Source organism: Dermacentor silvarum, chromosome 7 (assembly GCF_013339745.2).
Source record: "Dermacentor silvarum isolate Dsil-2018 chromosome 7, BIME_Dsil_1.4, whole genome shotgun sequence".
NCBI lineage: Eukaryota > Metazoa > Arthropoda > Arachnida > Ixodida > Ixodidae > Dermacentor > Dermacentor silvarum.
Genome location: NC_051160.1, coordinates 139,237,529 through 139,260,517, shown reverse-complemented (window position 1 = coordinate 139,260,517; position 22,989 = coordinate 139,237,529). Strand labels below are relative to the sequence as shown.

General features: G+C 46.5%; 1 protein-coding gene across 17 annotated transcripts in view; it reads left to right on the top strand.

Annotated features, from left to right (window-relative positions):
- Nucleotides 1-22,989, top strand: part of LOC119458481 (medium-chain acyl-CoA ligase ACSF2, mitochondrial) — a 574,759-nt gene that overhangs the window by 540,643 nt on the left and 11,127 nt on the right. For 10 of the 17 annotated variants that reach the window (XM_049671253.1, XM_049671248.1, XM_049671254.1 and 7 more), the window contains 2 exons: nucleotides 21,051-21,158; nucleotides 22,396-22,547. The exons of 5 other annotated variants lie outside the window; for them this stretch is intronic. In XM_049671253.1, the coding sequence (XP_049527210.1) occupies nucleotides 21,051-21,158; nucleotides 22,396-22,547 (260 nt within the window). Of the gene's footprint in view, nucleotides 1-1,549; nucleotides 1,624-21,050; nucleotides 21,159-22,395; nucleotides 22,548-22,989 lie in introns of all 17 variants that reach the window. 2 more of the 17 variants (XM_049671245.1, XM_049671249.1) reach the window with 2 other exon arrangements.

Genomic DNA, 22,989 nt, shown 5'->3' with positions numbered 1-22,989 from the left:
TTTTGCTGTGCACCGTTGGGAGCACCCAGGGAAACACGTTGAACTTAGCTCCGATGTGATTCTTGCAGTAGAGGGAGGACATGGTGCAGTGGTTAGCGCGGTCATCTTGGAGCTGCAGTAGCGCTAGCACTGGCATATTTCCAGTGTATAGGAAAAAGAACATTTAAGAAAATCAAGAAGCGCACTTGTGAAGAGGAGCAATTCAAACAATGGGCATAAGGGAAAAAGTACAACGATTATCATGAACAATTAGATTGTACACAACAGGCAAACATATTTAGGTGAAGAACATAATCACGCAAAGTTGAAGTTGAATTGCGCCGAGAAGGAGTTAAGATGTACTGAAGCAGATGTTGCTATACCACATTGTTAAAGTTGTTGCCTTGAATGCCTGAATCCGCAAATATTCTCTACGCTTCCATAGTACGAGCTGAGAAGCCGCTTCTAAGTAATTTAATTTTAGCAGAGTGTCTTCAAGTGTTGGAGGCATTCTTGTACATGTTAGAGGCTTATGAATTGGTGGAAGTAGTAAATTATCCAGGACAAGAAGGTATGAAGAAATAAAAGACAGCCTCTTTCCTCTCTCTGTATACGTTTAGGTATCGATAATCGTGAACTGCTAGGAAGAGTCATGTCTACTGTGCTTGTAACTATACATCAAATATATATATATATATATATATATATATATATATATATATATATTAAAATTAGTTCAAATTCCTAAGTATTTTTCTGAACGTATATGCCCTATGTTATCAAAAATCATTGGAAATATTTGCTAACAGTCGAACAGGCAGAGACAGCCACTCCATTCCCTATAACTGCAGTTCACCGTAAAATAAAAACCGGCAGAACTCATCTAATAATGGATATCGGCGTTTTTGGGATTGCCATTGAAGCAATGCAGCGACATGCCGTATTGTCAAGGCCAAAACATGTATGCAGCTATAGGCTCCTCCCCCGCGCTTCTTGTGCACACCCTGTGCTATCTAGCAGCGCCACCGCAAAGTCCGCAGCCAGTATTGGTTAAAGGCCAGATTTTTGTCATTGTAGAACGGCATATACCCTGTGGCACATAGCTAGTTACTCAAGTCAACGTCAAAGCGGTTCATTCAGGAGCGCCACACAAATATTGGCATATACCCAGTGACCCAAGTTAGTATCAAAGACCGTCACTGAAGAGCAGCACAGACCGAGTGGCACATACTCGATGAGATCGAAGTCGGCGTCAAAGGTTCTCATTAAAAACCATACATACCCAGTGCCACTTGCCCAGTGCCACATCCACAATGGTCCGTGTCGGCGTCAAAGAGGTTTCTTTGAGAGCGGCACATAGGTACACAGTGTCACATAACCGGTGGCCTATGTTGGTACGACGGTTGGTGTCGAACTCTGTTCGCTCATCACAGCAGCCCAAAGCGCTACCCATTTGAACATAAACTACCCAGTGACCCAAGTTGGTAAGCCTCGTGCTTGATTTTACGTAAATTGTAAGGTTATTGCACAATTGCGACGACAAATCATTACACGCGCAATTTCTTTCCAGCCGTGTGCGGTGGTAACGTGGTCACACCTTCAATACGAAAACTGATCCGAGAGAACCTCAATACTTCAGTCAGGGTAAGTTTGAATTTTTATAAAATGTTAATGCGCTGACAGCTTTGTGATTCCGCCAATGGCTGGGGGTTTGTTGAAGGCAGCGTCGCTATAAAACAGGCCTACTTATTTGACTTCTTCAGAACGCAATAAGTGGCGGCGTATAAGGAAGAAATAATTATTGTTTCGTTCAACTTGCATACACTTTTGAAAAAGCGTGCATGCTCTTCATGCACAATTTTTAATAGTTTTCACTCAATCGTAATTATACTTGATTAAAATCTTGTTGCATATTGTAATAGTGCCAGGCTACGCGAAATGTCATTCATGTGCCAACCCCTGGCTAGCGCGATTTGCTAGTGCGGTCAGTTTGGCAGTTGTTCAGTGGCCAGTGTGACCGCCCCTATAATTTTACTTGTCAACTGTGTCTTCGTTGTGAACCTAATTGCTGCTTGAAGTCGGCGATTATTTTACTTGTATATCGGTTTTACATCGATTTTACAGTTTGGTTTCTACTGAGATATTGTTATATTATGAGAAACTTTCGTTGGGTAAAAAATTCCTATTGCAGACTGATATGTGAACAGTGAAGTTCTAAGTCCAAAAAGTATTGAAAGACGCCGCCGTAGAGGGCACGCCTGGAAAATTTGTAGCACTTCTGTTTCTTCACTATGCACCATATTTAAAGAACATCGACGCTGCTGTCTTTTGTCCCTATTAAGGCGTCAGTCACTCATCGAGCTTTCTTTCCTCCCATCACGACCTGTACTAAATATCTATACTTTTGTATCTGCACTAAATATTCAATAAACTTCAAACTTCAAACCCTCAACGTCGTGCTTAGTAGGATAGCGCAATGACTTATGTGCCACATGTTTCTATACTTAAAAGAATAATGCAATAAAAGAACACGGCAGTAGCTGTTGCAACGACAGTCAATAGTGACAATGAAACTGAAAGTTACCAAACCTGGTATTGATTATGCGTGTGGAGTTGAATACAGTGATATTTTTTTCAGCATGTGGCTGTCTCATTTTTTCAGCAGCTACAGTGTATACGTAAGAACGCGGTGCAATTTTTGTGCGAAGGTGAGAAGTAATCTAACTAGCATACATCGTTTATTCTGCCTGCTATGTAACCTGTGAGGAGGTGGCAAAAACATGCCTATTAGTGCACTGTTTATGAACGCAAAAAATAAATCGTCTGGTGGCTCACCAACGCATCGACAATGCAAAAGTGCTTGTTCTCAGCGAAAGTTGGTGTTAGCAAGCGAAGCCTGGTGTTCGACAAAGCAAAAGTCGTTGTTCGCAAGCGAAGGCAAATTCTTGGTTTACCCTCTACTTTATACATAGCCACCTTTCCGCTTCATAAAAAAGTCAAACCCATGTGACATGAGTTGTGGATGGAGTTTATTTATTCAATAGATAGCCCGCCAGAACTGAAGGCCATCATGGAGTTCCCTAAGCTATATTTCATATCTTCTCCCGTCGATGAGCAACACGAGAACAAGGTGAGAGCTGCACCTTGTGCTCGTGTTGCTCATCGTCTTGAATTTCCATCTCCCGCAGTCCCCGTGTTTTTCCTGATCTTCTTCCATGTATCATGAGGAACGCGCACTACAGGGACGTTGTTAAAGCTGTAGATATATCGCCAACGGCCAATGAACAGTGTTATCTAATCTGATTGCCTGTTGCACTGCTGCATTGTACGGAAATCCCCGTGGTAGAGAGCTTGAGCCTGTGGATGGCACTCAAAGGAATCATAGATAAAATATTCTGAGTTCGTATTTTTTGTTAGACAGTTTGGAAGAAAACTTGAAAATAGAAATGTAGATGTTACAAAGTCTGACTAAGGCCGGTTAGAAGCTGTCGGAGTAAGAGATCTGAAGCTCTTCTCTATAGGCTCCGTACAGTCAACAGGCGGCGCTGCTGCGCAACAGCGGTGGCGCGATGCTCAGCGTCGCATGTGGCGGGCGGCGCGAAACTGGGAAGGGGGGAAGACAGCGAGATTTCGGAACTACGTATACACGCCTCGGAAAGCCGCACGTATATCCGCGATCCTCCTTTTTTTTGTGCGTGTGTGTACGTGAAAGTACAAGCGTGGCCCTCTGCGATGGCACAAATAGTTTTTGCGGGGTTCAGGCCTATTAAAGGAATAGACGATTACTTTCACGGTGCAGCGTTAACCAGCGGAGACAAGCTCTACGCTGCTTCGCATGTTGCTTGTGTGAAAGACGGCGTGGACGTTCACGCGAAGTGCCATTCGCAACAGGGAAAGCAAGTATACGACGTCATCCTTCACGTGAGTAAAGCTTACTGTTATACTAAAATTGAAGTCACTAAACTGGCACCCTGAAAACGTGACACCCTGAAACCGATTTTTAATCGACGCCTCACTGTTGGCAATGCATGCCTCATTTCGCTCCGGCGCGTTGTACGCCGCGGCCTATCATTTGATGCCCCTGTCACACTGTTACTTTAGATTGTCATACAGCTCGATCTGGACCGCGTGCAGCTACACGCTCACTCGTAGGCTGTCGTCAGCACAGTCATGTCGAGTGAGCTAAACGATTCGGATTGTTGGGTCGTGTGGCAGTGACCATGCTATCCTCGTTGACTCGTTTGGGACCCAGTCGAAGCCACCTGCTGCGCTGATAAAGGAGATTTATTAACTAGGCGACAGTGGCGCACCGACGGGGGGGGGGGGGGGGATTCGGGGGTTGTAACCCCCCCCCCCCCTGAGGCCGACTTAACCCCCCCTTTTGTTTAACCCCTTTTCTTTCCTTACGCATTTGAGTACTGCAACTAAGATGCAAGACGCGCAATCGTCTGCACACTCGCAAAAAGCGCATTTTTTGACAATTTCCCGTGAAGAAATCGAAATTAGTGCTGTTTAGATGGTATTGGCAAACTGTCAACCCCCCCCCCCCCCCCTGGCAGAGATCCTGGGTGCGCTACTGCTAGGCGATCTTAATTTACATGACGCGAATGTTCGTTTTTCATCATGTACAATGATCGAGGCTCATTAGGCCCCTTTCACAAGATACGATTTCGCTTGCGAATTCCTTTCCTTGCATACGCGCTTTGCTTTTACAATGATACACCGCAAATGTATATCACAAGAAAAATCGCACCATGTGAAACCGCGCCTCTCAAGCGCCAGCGGCCGAAATGAGGATCGTCGAATTCGTGCTCGCCAGCACAAAATAGGCTTCCTTGGCATAAAATATTGCTCATCGCACATGCCAGTGCTATGCTGATCATACCGAATGCTAAGACAACGGCAAGCAGTCGTCAAATCAGCAAAGTCGTGACAAATTTCTTTTAAATGTTCAGCAGCTGGCCATGGCCACTCGCTTCGCACAACGAGCTGTGAAACGCGCATGTGTAGCACGCTTTACAGAACAAAACCTTCTCACAAATATAAAAAAAAGCTGACTTACTTTACTCTCATCTAAGCTGCGATCCATTTCTTTCGCCGTTCGACCTCATAAGACTTGCCAGGAAACCTGCAGGTACAACTTTATCCCGGGCTGGCCTTCGTGGTTGTGACAGCCCTTTACGCAGCAGTATCGCCGGTTCCACTTGCCTTTTTTTTTTCACCTCCGACGCTTGCCGATGAAGCGCATGCCATTGCACTGTCGCAAGACGTATAAAAAAAATAAGGAGGCTGGTGAACAAAGCAAAACGGCTTCAACCGTGGCCGAGACGAAATGTAGCGCGCGGGAAAGAATACTCATCGAGCCGGCCGAGCTGCGGCGCCCACTTCCCAACACTGTTGCGTCGCTGCGCCAGATGGCGCCAGAGCAGCCGCAAACTCGACTGTACGGAGCCTATTTCATGTGGTCCAACAAGGAAGACAAATCAAAGGATCAAGCAAAGCGATCCCCTGAATTCAATAACTTTATTTATTTATTTATTTATTTATTTATTTATTTATTTATTTATTTATTTATTTATTTATTTATTTATTTATTTATTTATTTATTTATGCATTCATTCACAGACTTCTCATCGGAGCATAGTGTAAGGAGGGCTTTACATGGTTAATTATACCATAACGTATATGGTGACAATTACAGAGAAAATTATACAGATATGTACGGTAAATAGCAAAGTGACCATGGAATTACAAGGCATCATAACGCGAAAATTAGGCACATGAGCTAAAGTGTGTACAAAAAGTGCTTATTATAATCACAATGCTCATTCTCAATTGAGAATACAGTTAGATAGATTAAAACAAGTCCGAAACAAGTAAATATGGTATTCGACAAGTATTGAACAGTTAGAACGCAGGCATGAAATGTTCATGCAGACGGCTATGGAATGCTCGGAGGTCTGTAATGGAGGCGATATCGTCAGGAAGATCGTTCCAAAGTGAAATGGCACGCGGCAATGCTGATGAATTAAACGCTTGTGTTTTATGAAAGATACGCTTGATGCTAGCGTGATTATGGAGCCGTCGAGACATGCGCATTGGAGTTTCCCAGGGTAAGAAAGGCAGGTGGCCTGGCGTGGTTAATGTATCCATGAAGCAAGCACAAAAGGCAAGCGGAATGACGAATTTGAAGAGGGTGCAGTGAATTCTCAAGTTTAATTTTCGTTATGCTAGACTTGCGGTTATAATTTTCAGAAATGAACCGGGCAGCCCGGTTTTGTATGCGTTCTAAGGTAGAGATTAAGTAATCTTGGTGGGGGGACCAGATCGATGACGTGAATTCCAACTGCGGGTGAATGAACGTTAGGTACGCCAACTTGCGAATGTTGGCGATTTACGCAGGTTGCGTCGAGTGTAGACGTGTTCTGGACGCTTTAGCAGAGAAAGCAGTAATGTGGGGGGACCATGGAAGGAAGGACGCAGGCTGTGGCTGTAGTGGCAGCTGTTACATGGCTGAGTTTTCGACTGTATTCGCGTTGTTTGAAGTACAATCAAACCTTTTGTAAGTGGGAACCTTGAAGCACGTGTAGCTCTGGGCAACCAGCTCATTTTAGAGGCTTGTGTCGTTGGCGGCTATTGCTGGTTCGATGCGCTCGCGTGTCGTCTCCTGCGCTGATATGAGAGTGCGCGCCAGTTGAAATCCGTTGCGTGGAAAATTGTTCTGTCATGGTTATGTTCAATTGTCTGAGAGTCGATTTTTCAAAGCAGTGTTTGCCAGCAGCTAATACTGAAAGCTTGGACGCTGAAAGAGCCCTGCTGCGTGCTACCATCTACTCGTGTAGCAGAATCCACGCAAGCCGAGAGCGCATGAGCTAAATAGCACTAAATATCGTTAGACTGCTTTCAAAGCGGTACATGATCCCGCGTTCCCTTCGTAAAGTTTTTGAGAATTACATTTGTGGCCACCAAAAAGAAGCCACAGCTGCGCCGTGTGATTCCATCATTTGAAAGCTTAGATGAGTTAAATCGTGATGGTACAAACACAGAAACAAAAACAGCGCGTTCTGCCGCGCGGTTCCTGCAACACTGGCCGATGTATGCGAACAGACGATGTTACTCATATCTGAAGTCGCAGTGTTTTCTCTTAACTTGAGCCAATGTGATACGCGTGAAAAATGCGCCTTGCTGTCAGTGCTATCAATTATTTACCATGGGGCTTTGCGCAATCTGCATACAGATATCCCTGCGCAAATAGAGAGGTTCATGTTTTCTAGATAAATGAGTTGTGAGTCATAGCTTACATTGATTGGACCATTTCAACGGTGGAAATATTGCGGAGGCAAACTCCCACATGTCATTGAAGCGTATGCCACTCATAAAGTTTCGCGTACTTTCGCGAAAGGGGCTTTTTTTGCAAATTGTTTCGCTTCGGCGTGCCCATCAGTTACATTGAATGCGTAGTTGCAGAGGAGCGGCCTCAGGAAACGAACCGATATAGGGGTCATGAGCTTAAGCCTGTGCTCGTTGCTGTCATTGCTCTTACACTTTAGCAACTTTGAAGCACAAAGAGCTGGGACGGCGTACTCCACTAAAGTAGTCAGTAGCTTCTGCAAGGTCTGATCCTCCTGTAGGGCACGGTCAGCAAAAGCTCTTCAAGTGTGAAGGACAAAGAGAAGTTGATCCGACGGGTAGATCAGCCCACCTCGGTCTTGGATCCGGGTGAATTGAAGGAGCGGCTGGTTGCTCACCGGCTTTGTACACAAAGTAATGCAGTTCTCGCAATCCATATGCTCCGCTACATCCCTTCCAATGTAGCCCCCCACATAGGCGGTAGCCGAACTCTCAAGCGATGGCAGCTGTTGTGGCAAAATTACGCTATTAAGTCTCTGCAATACCAATCTTGCTCTCGAGAGCTGCGGCACTGCTTGCACAGTCGACGTCAGGGGAGGCGTTGGAGCTGCTGAAGAAGCTGGTCTTGCAGAGGAAAGTGTATCATCCAGTTTATGTCCCGACATTGCAACACATTCCTTGTGGGCCATATGGGAGGTTGTACTGGACGCAACAATGCCGGTCTTCAGTAGCTTTTCGAGACCTGACAGTGCAGCCCGAACGTCCTACATGTCGTTGCACCCGGATGACATTCGGAAACTTCCAAAGAGGGATTCAATTGGATCGCTATTTAATTTTCGAGTGATCACAAAAGAGAACTTCTCTTCTGTCAACAGGTATCTGACGCATGCCACTGTCGAATATGTGGTTAAGATAATCGCTTCATACGTTTCGGCTGTGGGAAATTCTCGGGCATGTCCAGATCTTTTCTTTAATGCCTCTAAGTACATAGGAAAGTGACCTCAAGCCATTCAAGGCGCGGATCAGCACTGTCGTCGAATTGACGGGCATCCGAAAAATTCAGGTGTATGTGCGGCGTCGTGTTGCAGATATCATGAAGCACGAACCACCGATAAACGCTCCTCATGAACGTAATTGTTGGGCCTGCGGCTGAAAATGACAGGGCACTAGTGTTTCCAGCCTGATCCTTCAGGTGCTCCAAGGCAGCGGCGGTTACAGTTGGAGACATGAGCTAGACGGCTCTTGCCACGTTCATCTTTTCTATGTTACTCGGATAAACGTGCTTTCTGCTCAAATACCGAACAGTTTTTACAGACAAGCCTTTCTGCAGTTCGTAGAGATCTTTTATGTGTGAAGCAGAAATCTCACCTTTCGGGCCAAGGTCACGCGATAGAAACTGTGACCTCACATTCTTCAGCACGTGGCACGGGTGAAAGCTAATGAAAAGAAGCCTGCTGCGGTCACAGGGGTGTTCGATCCGGTAGGTAAGCAGACCATTTCCAAGCAGTTTCATGCAATTCACGTTCACTTTATGATTAGCCTTGACAAGGCGAACAATCCTAAACCCACAGGCTTCCACTTTTTGCATGACGAAAGTCAGCAACTTCTGGAGTTGGGGCCCAGTTAGCCCTTTCGTAAAATAGTATGCAACTGGAATTCAAAACATTGTCGTCAATCCACTGATGACAAAGCACAGGGGTGAATTGGCTAAGACAAGGTCGCCGTTTTGCTCTTCCAGCCCAATGTCCACTTGACCAACAAAGCCGTAACGTTGCTTGTTGTATTGCAGCTTCTCCTTAACCCTCATCTCGTCAACGATGAGCGAGCAGACCTTTGACTGCGGTTTGTCAAGGGTTTCGGCTTCAGATATCAGCCGAGCTTCCACCAATTTGCTGAAGCCGGTCTTAGCACTTGTAGTTCCGATATAGTTGGTTAGAGTCTTTCGGTCTGGTAACTTCAAAAGCATTTCCCATCGAATATGTTCATAGGCTTTCGTTGATAAATGCCTCAGTACCACACAACATCGAGTTGTTTCTTCAGACCAGGCAGGCCTTTTTTTCTTGTAATTGGTAATTTGATCAAGGAGAAATACAACTGAAGCCTCTTTCTCTGCTGCTCTTTCTCTAATGTAGGACATGTCTGCTGTCGAAGTACCCTCCTGCAGTTTCTTGAGCGTCTCTTTATACTTGTCAATGGTCTCCTGTAGTCTCAGTATCTGGCTCCTCAGGTCTTTTTCTTTTCTCTTCCATTGGCCTTTCGGTAGTGAGCAAAGCAGAGGCTGAACTGCTGTCCACCTGGACACTTTTGTCGCATGCGGCAGCCTGGTCAGCATTGCGCACGCATTCATTCTGGCACTGTGCAGCATGATTGTTGTTTCGCCGGTAGCGCTTGTAGCGTCCATGGGCTCCGATTCTTCCGCTTCGGCACCTCATCTGAGCGTTGCACATGACGGCGGTCACGAAGCAGCTTTGCTACTGGTGCAAGCATTCGTTGACTGCTTGTTCGCAGCACGGTCACGTTTAGTGACACTTGCCCTGCTTCGTTCAGTTGTTGCCTTGGGCTGCAAACGTGATGGGTAGTCGGTAAAGACTGACGGTACTGCGTCCTTTTTGAGCCGCCGCTTCATTCCTTCTACGAAGTCTTCTGTTCTGAAATGGCGGCTGCATACTCTAGAGTAGTTCGAAGATGTATTAGGCAACCAATTATCCGGCTTAATTACTGCAAGCCACCTCTCTCGTACATCAGCGGTAGCTGGTATTTCATGGAACCACAACCCGAATATTTTTCTTTGCGTTCGATTTGCACAACGATATACAACAGGAAGGCATACTGAGGCTTGCAAAAGCCTGAAAAAAAACTGATGCAAGTTTCGCACTGTGAGCACGGCCGGACAGACTGCATGCGAAACACGTGCGTGCAAAAGCCTGAGAAAAAGCAAGAATACTTTCAAATACGAATGCACGTTTCGCATTGGCAGAGCGGCCGGAGACTGCATGTGAAACACGTGCGTGTAAAAGCCTGAGCAGACAACACGAGTACTTTCAAATACGAATGCAAGTTTTGCAGTGTCAACGCGGCCAGACTGACTGCATCCGGAACACGTGCGTGCAAAAGCCTGTGAGAAAAACACGAAGGCTATAATATACGAATGCAAGTTTCGCACTGTCAGCGTGGTCAGACAGATTGCATGAGGATTGAACATAATTATCATCAGACTATATTTATGTCCACTGCAGGACGAAGGCCTCTCCCTGCGATCTCCAATTACCCATGTCTTGCACTAGCTGATTCCAACTTGCGCCTGCAAATTCCTTAACTTCATCACACCACCTAGTTTTATGCCGTCCTCTAATGCGTATGCGGAATACGTACCTGCAAAAGCCTGAGAAAAACACGAATGCGATCAAACACGGATGCAAACACGAATTTGTGAGGTTCGTACTGCGCGCGGCCGGTCAGCGCCAGCCATAGGTCGGCAGTGTGGGAGAATACTCACTCACACTCACTCACCATAATTTTTTCCAGGCCCCGCACTCACTCACGTTCACACTAACCTCCAGTCAAACTCACAGCACTCACTCGCACTCACTTCCACTCACACTCACTGGCGCTCACTCGCACTCGCACTCACCTCCACTCACACTCACAGACACTCGCCCTCATCTCCACACAGACTCACAGTCACTCACTCACACTCGCACTCACCTGCACTCACACTCACTGGTAATCACTCGCACTCACCTCCACTCGCACTCACTGGCACTCACCCTCACTCGCACTCACCTGCACTCACAATCACTGGCACTCACTCACACTCGCACTCACCTGCACTCACATTCACTGGCACTCACCTGCACTCACACTCACCTGCACTCACACTCACTGGCACTCACTCGCACTCACTTCCACTCGCATTCACTGGCACTCACTGGCACTCACACTCACTGGCACTCACTCGCACTCACCCCTTTGAAATGAGTGCGAGTGTGAGTGAGTGTACTCGTGAGTCACTGTGGCGATCTATACCGCTCAAAATTCGTGTATATTCATAACGAAGCTTACAATTTAGTACCTGTTGCATTGAGAGTTCGCCAAGGCAGTGTTTTGGACCCAGTTTTATATTTAATATACATAAAAGATTTGCCTTCCCGATTACATGGTAACAACCGTCTATTCGCTGACTATTGTATTTCGTACCGCGAAATTAATCAAAGTGATAATCACCATATACAAAATTCTGCCTTTTCTTGGTGTTAGGAGTGGCAGATGACTCTAAATGCCCAAAAATCTGCAACGCTAACAGTAAGAAAGAAACAGATATTTTGGTTTACTTACATTATGAATGACACACCTCTCACTTGTTCATTTCAGCATAAATGTTTAGGTGTCGCTTTAACATACGCTCTACGATGGGAAAGCCATGTAACAAAATAACCTCAAGTCGAAATCAATGTACATGCTGAGCACTAAAGCGACTCTTCTTTCTGAGAAGACACCTTCATCTTGCGCCCCCAGGTAAAATTTGCTGGCATACAAAATGCTTGTTCTCACAGTGCTGGAGCACGCCAATATTTTTTGGTTTCCGTACACAAAAGAACTCATTGCAAGAATGGAAGGGGTGCAGAGGAAGGCAATAAGGTTCTGTTTTAATAAATACAAGTTAACGGATTCATTGACTGAATTATTAAAGAGAGCTGGCTTATTAACAGTACAAAGTAAAGCAAAACTAGCACGACTAAAGTTTTCGTTTCAATTTATTCATGGTGACATAAACATTAACGTCAGCCCCAACCTCTCTCTGTCCATCTCTCCGTCATTGACATTAGAAGTATGCATGCTTGCCGCCCATGCTCGCTAAGCTCCCCTTCGGTCGGATTGAGCCAAGAGAGCGGGAAATAGAGGGCGAGATTGACTGTCCGTATACTTAGTCAATCACTTAACGCCGAAACAAACACAAAAGGGAGAACAAAGGGGTATCTGTCATTGCATCTTCGCTTTTTCTCCATGTATGCGAGCGTGCGTGTCTGTTACTCTGTGCTAACTTGGCTAGTCCCTATTGCGCTTTGCCTGTTTATTATATAAGAAGCCTGTACGTGTACGTCCAAGAGGCAAGCAGGAAGAAAATGAGGAGCTATTCCACCCTCTGAAGGCGGATGACCAGCGAAGGTGTAGCAAATCACGCGGTATTAAGCATCTTCACTCAGTGGAAGTCATGGCAAAATTTGCCGGTCATGATTTGGATATGTCTGCCATCAGCGCTCCAGCCCATACATATTCCCTGGCGTATTACAGAAAATGTCGCAGTTTCGCCCGAAAGGCGAAGCTTCGATTGCGACAGCAAATTAGTAGAGAGCTATACGAAGCAAGGATAGTAGTTCAATGGGCCGTATAAACTTGTAAACATTCGCATACAAACTAAATAGACAAGCACGGTGTCACGCGCGAACAGGTAAACATGAACGCATCTCGCTCGATGACCACGGAAACTCGCTGTCTGAACGCTGGAGTAAGGAGGCGCAGCTATAGCCGCGAGCGAATTGACCTTCGTGCCACCTCTCGCTTCAAAGCGAACTAAACGTCGAAAACACCGCGCATACGAAATTACCGGCTCCAGTTGAACATTGTTCACGTCGCAAATCGCTTTGAAGAGGAGGCCCGCGCGGGCGCGCACTTTTTCCACGTTGCAGATGGCTTTAGAGATACGACACCCACGCGGCCGCCGCCGGAGCAAGATGACCCTCCCCTTCAACCCCCCCCCCCCCCCCCGTGCCTGCCGCGCGACAGAAGCAGCGCGCTTCCGCCCCGCCTTTACCCTCGCGCGCGCGAGATTGAGCAGAAAGTGTCGGCTGACCCTCGCAAGCTTGCACTCGCACACACAGCGTACCGCCGGCACGCGGCGACGCTTTTAGCGTGTTTGGACTTTATACGTAACCTCACAACGACGTCCACGACCACGGCAGAAGTTCGCTTGGAGTGTTCATATAATTGCTATCGCAATGTAATATATCCGCTCATTTCATTACACATTGTCTCACTCATGCCTGAACCTTCGATTGTTACGACCTTAGTGCGTGGTTTCTATCTTGGTGTGCACATTCTGCTCGCGCGAGAAGTCATCACCGCGAGTGAGATTGTACACACAACGTGCCTCCATTTTTCCGCAAGCAAGGTGAACCGATATCACCTCTGCTTATTGTTCAAGCACTCACCACGTTCACACTCACTTCCACTCACAAGCACTCACTCATGTTCACACTCACCTGCACTCACACTACGTTCACACTCACCTCTATACACCCAGAAGCACTCACCAAGTTCACACACAGCACTCAGTCACGTTCACACTCAGCTCCACTCACACAGCACTAAGTCACGTTCACACTCATCTCCACTCACACTCACAGGCACTCACCACGTTCACACTCAATTCCACTCACACTCATTGGCTCTCACCTCCACTCACACTCACTGGCACTCACCTCCACTCACCGGCTCTCACCTCCACTAACACTCACTGGAATTCACCTCCGCTCACGCTCACTGGCACTCACCTCCATTCACTCACACTCACCTGCACTCACACTCACTGGCACTCACTCACACTCACCTCCACTCACACTCACCGGCACTCACTCGCACTCACACTCACTGGCACTTACTCTCACTCACACTCACTGGCACTCACGCGCACTCGCACTCACTTCCACTCACAGTCACTGGCACGCACTTCCACTTGCACTCACTCGCACTCGCACACACTTCCATTCACACTCACTGACACTCACTCGCACTCGCACTCAACTGCACTCACACTCACTTGCACTCACTCGCACTCGCACTCACATCCACTCACACTCACAGGCACTCACTCGCACTCACTCGCACTCGCCTGCACTAACACTCACTGGCACTCACTCACAGGCACTCACTCGCACTCGCCTGCACTAACACTCACTGGCACTCACTCACACTCGCACTCACCTGCACTCATACTCACTGGTACTCACTCACAGTCCCACTCACCTGCACAAACACTCACTCGCACTCACCTGCACTCACACTCACTGGCACTCACTCGCACTCGCACTCACGCCTTTGAAATGAGTGTGAGTGAGTCCACTCATGAGTGAGTGCGCCAACCTATGGCGCCAGCGCCCTGTATCGATGGATGGATAGATGAGGTTGAACCCTTTTCATCGGGCGGTGGCTTACTCACACAGCGCTGCCACGCGGCAGCTGCGAGCGGCGGTGAACGACGGCCTGAGGAGAACGTTCGCTCAGGCACTGAAAAAATAGAGGCGGCGCTGGTGACTGCCCCGCTGCCATGTAGGACTGACCTCGTTAGACGCGCTCGCGCTCGCTAGCGTTGTATTGTTTTACTATGCTTTGCCTACATTACTGCATTCGTACCCAGCCTCCGGCATCTCGCCCCAGCCTCGCCCTCACACTGCTCAAGAAGACTCCAAGTGAACGAAAACAGTACCGACATCTTTTCGCCTCCTCTTTTCAAACGCGCCGCTGACCATTTCTGCCTTGCGTTTTCGTGAGACGTCCAATGGCACAGCGTCAGGCTTTAGGCGTTGCCTTTTGAGCGGCATGCCGAGGCTTTTCACTACAGCCAGGCTAGTCACGTCATCATGGTCGACGAAGTGGTCCGCGTATATGAAGTCATTTTTAGAGGTCTCCAGGCTGGGCGTGACGGCTGACAGGCCGGTATCCGAAGTTTACGCACCTTCTCGTCTCTGGGATACGTTTGCGACGGCGTGTCACGACCGACGATGCTGTTATAACAGCAATGTCTGGGCATTTCCTTCCGCTGCGACGAACGCGTCAATACCGTGCGACGACCACGAGAAGGCGCATGTAAGACGCACCACCTGCGTGAAGCGCCGACGGGGATAATGTTTCAGACGGACCACGTGCGGAGATCGCCTAAAGGGGTTAAACAAACGCTGCACAAACCTTGGCCGTGCGCGCGCGCGCGGGTGGGTGTTATGACGTCAAATTTGAGCTTCTGCCGGCGGCTGCTTGGAGGCAAGGTGCAACAGAAAATCACAAAAAAGATGTTTCTCCTTTTTTTTTCAAAGCAGCTTGTTGTATTCGTCAGTTTTAACAGTTCAACTTTTGTTCCGACGCAAAAAAACCACTCGCCAACTTATGTGACGGTATCCCTTCAACAGCTTCGGTGTAAAAACAACAAAAAAAAAAACATGTCACAGTTTCGCCCTGAGGGCGAAGCAATGAATGCGATAGCAACACAGCAATGTCATACGAAGTAAGGTGAGCGGCTTTGGTAGCAATATGAATTGAAGTAAACATGAGCTGATTAATTAAGCAGGTGTGCTGCGGCGTAAGCAGACCGACATGAAGAGAGACTCGATGACCACGAGAAGGCGCGTGTGAAAAGGTGGTGTTGATGAGAAGCGCTTCCCGTGGGCAGCGCGTGCGAAGGGACACACCTGTAGCGCTGCACTGCCGATCTGGGCAGCATCGCATGTTTAGCGTGCGTTGGAAAATGTGGCCCGACTATTACTAATTGAATGAACAAGCGTGGTGTGAGCGCGCACAAACAAACATGAATAGATCACACTGAATGACTGCAGACAACGACTGTCAAAACGCTGGTAGCAAGCGCATACGCCGCAGCGGGTGAGGTACGTGCGGTCTATCGCTTCAACGGAAACTGAGCGGTGAATGCACAGCGCATACCGTGTTGAGATAAAAGACGGTGCGGACGAGCGACGAGCGCGGTTGTTGGCAGAGTAGAAGGGCGCAACGCTCCCTGCGGCGCTGGCTTCCCGCTTCCTTGCTTGCCCGCGGGGGATTGAGTGCGTTCGCTCTCCGTGATAGCGCGCTTCCCCGCACGCTTCCGCTCGGGCATACGGCGCGCGGAGATTTTATCTATACGGAACCTCACGGCGACGGCGACGCCGACGGCAGAAATCCGGTTGAAGTGTCCATATAATTGCTATCGCAATAAAAAAAGACTAGCTTAGAATGTGATGATCATGACATCTCGACAGCTGAGCACGCATAGATTACAGATGACTTCGCACACATTTTTATACTTCGTATCTCTTCTGAACTTGCCATTTTGCGCACACTCTGGCAAGCTCATGTACGCTCTGCACACGTACAGTTTTCTCTTAGATACCTCCATAGTGGTTCATGTCTACCATTAATGCTATGAAGAAGCGTAAGTGAGTGAGTGAGTGTCAACTTTATTATGAAGAAGCGTAAGACTGGTAGGCAAACGAGATACGAGACAAACATTGAACGTTTCCTTTCCAGCACAGTAGCCCAATACTCTATCGATTAGGCCACGGTCGCAGGCATGCTTGTCTCGTGCAAAAATTTCTCTTAGCAACGTCTAGCCTGTGCGTAACGTCCCCATTCCTCATATTGTTCTCTCGTCGTATGTTACATGAGCGCCGGAAAGATGTGCTTGCCTCTTTGCTGTCCGGAGTTTGAATCATTTAGTTGAGTTTATAAAGAAAAACAACAGTGGTAGCTACGCTGCTTTTGCCACTGACGTCGAATATTACGACTGTATAGGTATCGCATCAACTTTGTCGATTTGTACTGCGGAACATAATGTAGCCTGTTTTTAGGAATAACAGTGCTAGACTGTTGAGCCTTTTCTGAAATTTCTTTCTTGTTGCAGTCCAATTTTGTAAGATAACACGACATGTATGTTCCAATATCACTAGTTCATGTTTCCAGTCTACTGCTCACTGACATATCATCAGCCTATATTTATGCCCACTGCAGGGCGAAGGCCTCCCCCTGCAATCTCCAATTACCCTGGCTTGCGCTAGCTGATTCTATCTTGCACCTACAAGTTCCCTAGCTTCAGCACCCCAACTAGTTTTCTACCGTCCTCGACTACGCTTCACTTCTCTTATATTCTACTCTAATAGTCCAACGGTTATCCATCCTACTTATTACATGGTCTGGCCAGCTCCATTTTTTCGCTTAATGTCAATTAGAATATCGGCTATCCCCGTTTGCTCTCTGATCTACACCGCTCTCTCCCTGTCACTTAACGTTAGTCCTAACATCTTTCGTTCCATCGCTCTTTGTGCGGTCCTTAACTTGTTCTCGAGCTTCTTTGTTAACCTCCAAGTTTCTTCCCCATATGTCAGTACCGGTAGAAGGCAATGAATGTACACTTTTCGTTTCAACGACAGTGGTAAGCTCCCAGTCAGGATTTGGCGATGCCTGCCGTATGTACTCCAACCCAATTTTATTCTTCTGTAAATTTCCTTCTCATGATCAGGGTCCCCTGTGAGTAATTGACCTAGATAAACGTACTCCTTTACAGACTCTAGAGGCTGACTGGCGATCCTGAATTCTTGTTCACTTGCCAGGCTATTGAACATTACCTGTATCTTCTGCATATTAATCTTCAACCCTACTCTTACATTTTCTGTATTAAGGTCCTCATTCATTAGCTGTAATTCGTCCCCATTGTTTCTGAATAGGACAATGTCACCTGCCAACCGAAGCTTGCTCAGATATTCGCCGTCGATCCTCACTACTAAGCCTTCCCAGTCTAAGAGCTTGAATTCTTCTAAGCATGCAGTGAATAGCATTGGGGAGATTGTGTCTCCTTGCCTGACCCCTTTCCTGATAGGTAACTTTCTACTTTTATTTTGGAGAACTAATGTAGCTGTAAAATCACTGTAGATATTTTCCAAGATATTCCAGTATGCCTCCTGTACTCCTTGATTGCGCAATGCCTCTATGACTGCTGGTACCTCTACTGAATCAAATGCCTCTTCATAATCTATGGAAGCCATATACAGAGGTTGATTGTACTCCGCAGATTTCTCGATTACCTGATTGATGGCGTGGACATGATCCATCTTAGAATATCCCTTCCTGAAGCCAGCCTGTTCTTTTGGTTGACTGAATTCAAGCGTTGTCTTGAGTCTATTGTAAATTAGCTTGAATATTTTATACAGTACTGAAAGCAAGCTATCAAGCTAATGTGCCTATAATTAAATTCTTTAACGTCTCCCTTCTTATGAATTAGTACAATGTTGGCATTGTTCCAGTTCTCTGGTACACTTGAAGTCGTGAGGCATTGCGTATAAAGAGCCGCAAGCTTTTCAAGCACGATGTCTCCTCCTTCTTTGATTAAATCGACTGTTATTCTATCTTCTCTCGCCGCTTTTTTTCGCGTCATGGCTTGCAAGGCCCTGCTAACTTCATCGCTAGTTATAGAAGGAGCCTCTGTATCCTGTTCTTGGCTACTTCGAATGAAGGGAGCGTGGCTGCTTTGGGTACTGTAAAGGTCGGTAGAGAATTCTTCTGCTGCGTTTACTATATCATCGAAATTGCTGATGATATTACCCGGCTTATCCTACAGTGCAAACATTTTGCCCTGTCCTATGCCAAATTTTCTTCTCACTGATTTCATGCTGCGTCCATATTTTACGGCTTCCTCAATCTCTCCCAGGTTATAATTTCTAATATGTCTTACTTTCTTCTTGTTGATCAACTTTGACAGTTAAGCGAATTCTATCGGAGACGTCAGTGACATATATGACAGGCACATTGAGAGAATTTGAAGTAGTGCGTAAAAACAGTGGTCAAAATATGTGCTCAATTATGCTGACGGTTACCCGGAAGACCCATAACAATAAGTAGTCGTCTCAATCGCCCAACTACGCGTAATATACAAAGTGCAGTTGTATCGGTTGATAACACACCATTTGAGGAGACTGGATGTAGTAAACATGGACTACAACAGGGTGATTAGGCCAGTATAACGGAAAACTATTCCAATCTGTTTGTATTCCAAGTCGGCCATTAGCCCTCCGTGATAGTTCAAAACGGCTCTAGCTCTGCCAATGGTAGAGCTGCTGTGCCCATGACAGAGCTGGACCCGTTTTGACCTATCACGAATGGCTAATGACCGATTTCAAATAAAAACAGTTTGAAATTGTTTTACGTCACACCGGCGTAGATTGCTTATCTGTCTCAGTTCAATTGTAATGCATCAAGAGCACGCCCAGCCTAATACCGTCTAGGAACTTGTCAATAAGCGGGGAGCTGGTCAATTACCGTATTCTGAACTCTTAAACCTTCTCGCACATCGACCTGCGGTTTACACTTCAATACCTAGTGAAATGTCCAAAATGTGCAGCTCCGGCATCAAAAGCGGTCATTCAACACTTGTGTGCCTGTGGTGGTTCTGCCCAGTAACGAGCGCTACTCGAGAGACAGAGAGGAGCACAGAAAGGCAGGGAGCTTAACCAGACGCACGTCCGGTTTGCTACCTTGCCCCGGGGAAAGAAGCAAAATAGAGCAAGAAGGGAAGAGACAGCACTAGTCACGCGCACACTTGAAGGAATACACCATGTACAAACTGTCGATAGGCTTGTGACCGCAACAAAGACATCGTTGCTTTCTGCGCCAGTGATGCGCATGGCTATGATACAAGAATCCTGGCTTCTGAAAAATGATCTTTTGTCCAGCCGGTTCAATGCTCTCCAGTGAAGGCGGGGCTGGACGTCAGCACAATAACAAAATCACTGGACGCGTTCAGTATTTTTTCCGATACCGCGGAAGTTGCACGTAGGTGTGTGAGACATTACGATGAGGACCCAGTATGGTTTCGTGAACGCAACGCCGATTCAGAGACGATGATGCTAAGAGCTCCAAAGCTGTGAACAGATCAGGCAGATCGTTATAGGCAATGGCTCATGGACGACGGGTTTGATAAGTCGCTACTGGAATTTCTACATGAAGAGGCCCATCATGCATTGATTTAATTACACATACTCGTATATATCAAAGGGCAAACTGCACAAATACGTATCACTAACTATAAGAAAGGTGCGGATAACATTCTATAATGTTCCGAGAATGTGTTCATGGCCACGGTTTCGCCTTGGAACTTATGTTTGACAATTGCAGTATCTGTGTAAGCACTCCTTCCGGTCGCAGTATGTTGGCACTAAAATCAACTGGCAAAACGATAATGCTGCCCTTCAAATGCACTTATTGTAAAATCGTCAAGACAAGTATTATTTGTTTGTTTACTTGTTCACGGTGTGCTCTTACAAAATCTTTTCTTGAGTGCGTTGCTGAAAGATTGTTCTTCAGGTTGGCACACACAACGCGGTTGGCTACCATATGATAGGTACTTTTACTACATGATAAGTGCTGAATAAAGCGAACTGATCTGTTGCAAAAAATGTTGATGTTTGAAAAAGTTCAAGATGATGCCTTAGGTTCATCACTTCTTGCAAGGCCTAAATACCATTCCCCATTCTTACTCTGCCCTCACTGCGTTTTCAGTGCGCGCGAACCAGTGCTAAGATTAGGAAGGGAACCGGGAGCTTCAGTTTGCATAGGCAGATGTGACATCAGTCATTTATATTGATTCACTGATCCCAAGACCGCGGTGATGTATCATATTGCACCATCATGCAGTTGGACGGAAGTAGAGCAAAGTGGTTATTGCGCAAGCAAGCGCATCTAAGCGCACATATTCTACCTAGTGAACGTGCTGCCTTTCCAACTAAGTCAATCTCGGCCGATCTTTCGCAGACAATAGTGATATGCAACTAAACATAACTGCACACTGTTACATGCATGTGTTTTTTTCGGCAAGCGTCAGCTTTTCTCTATCCCATCCGTACCGTCACGTGCCTCCTCAAGGCCGCAGTTTTTTTTTATCTTCTGACTTTGACGTAATGTCCTCACAGGTAGGCTACGGCGCAACGGAGCTAACCATGGCGGCTACAGTTGTGTTCGACGACGACCCAGAAGACAAGAAAATGCACACCGTAGGCCGGCCCTTGCCCTACTTAGAGGTGAGTGGTTAACCACTACGATGATCGTTGAAAACAAGTAAAACTGTGAGAAAATCTTTGGCACGACTGTCTTCATTCTTATTAGAGGTAATTTTTTTTCATTCATATTGCTGCAGCTTTACTTTTCGCTTTAGTGAAATTTTGATATATTATATAGTAGCTTATGTTCACCTACTGTGCCTTACTGCTGCCCCGACTGTGCAGAAATATATTAGTGCCCTTCAAAGTAGCCTAATAGAAGCCGTCCAGCGTCGATTCGTTGGCACTTTCTAGGACAGATATATTCATCGACGCCTTCACCATGGCTACTCAAGACTGTTACTTGGCTTAAACATGTTTGCTTTGATTGACAAAAGACTCGCGCGTGACTTAAAGCTCTTGCGACAAGTGGCCCGTGAGCTGATTGATTATCATATGTTACTACCATCATTGCAGTTTTGGGTTTTGTCACTGAAAACCAAAGGTGGTCTTACGTGTTTTACCTTAATCTTTCTCTGACTTGCCCCACGACACAGCTCCAGCATGTTTCAACGCCATCTGACATCAATGTTTTCAATTGAGTGTCTGAGTAAAGTTGGCGCACAGAATGTTTGGCGCAAATTAGTTCAGCAATTATATCTTTTTTATTAAGTTTCTTATAGAAATTCATGCCTTGCACATTTACTTTGGCATGCGATATTGGTGGAAATGCGGTTCTGTGTACATAATTTATTGTGTTCATGCTCTTGTATATACTAGTGACCTGTTACCAAGGCTTTAACACCTGTTGGCAGGCACTCAAACTATAAACAATAAGGTTACTGCGCAACCGCTCAGAGGTTACATTGTTCTGCCGCTGAGCAGTAGACCGTTGGTTCTACTATCGGATTCGGCGGCCGTATGTTGGCGTAGGTGAAATACAAAAACGGTGGTGTATGAAAAGTTTGTGCATGTAACAGAACTGCGGGTGGTGAAAATTTATCCCCAGTTTTCCTCTACAATGTCTGTCAAGCATATGTTGCTTTGAGACCTGAAACCTCCTGAATCAGTTATTCAATAATGTGGGCGCACACAATTGTGCATCTGCTTTGGTCTTCCTATCAGTTTAGCCTGAATGGCGTTCTTACCTTGAAAAACCTAGACATTTCTGTACAGAAATCCATGAACCGCGAGGCTCCTTTATAAGCCGCAGCAGTGGGTCCGCTTATATCTTTGTCTCGCTGTACAATATGTGTCTCTCAATACGGTTTTCGCACAGGTGAAGATCGCAGACCATGCAACAGGCCACGAGCAGCCTATAGGCACACCTGGGGAAGTTTGGTGCCGAGGCCATAACGTATTCCTTGGCTACTACAATGACGAGCAGAAGACGCGGGAATGCATCACGCAAGCTGGCTGGTACAAGACTGGGTACGGTCATCGATCGCAACAAAGAAATAACTTGGGCGTAACAAGCAGCCAATGGAAATGCAGGACAGTTTACCCGAGCAGTAATTTGGCGTCCTTTCTATTGGCAACACACATGTCAACATAACGTACGTAAGATCGAAAGAGGATAGTTAGGCCGACGTTGAGCAAAAATTTGTCATCTGAGCCTGCTTTTTTTTTTTTGAAGAAATGATCAAGGCTGATAGTAAAATGCTCGGCGAGTAGACATTTGTTCAGGCTAGGGGCTAGAACAAACCCACTATAAATAACGTATGGCTCTCCAGCTCTTCAATGGCAGAAGAAAGCACTCGTTCCTGTGTAAACGAATGGTGAAAGTGCAGAAAAGTATATGAGAGCAAGCAGAAACACAAAAATACAAGCAGAAAGCTTATCTGCCAATACGAGGGATATTCCGTGTCAGGCC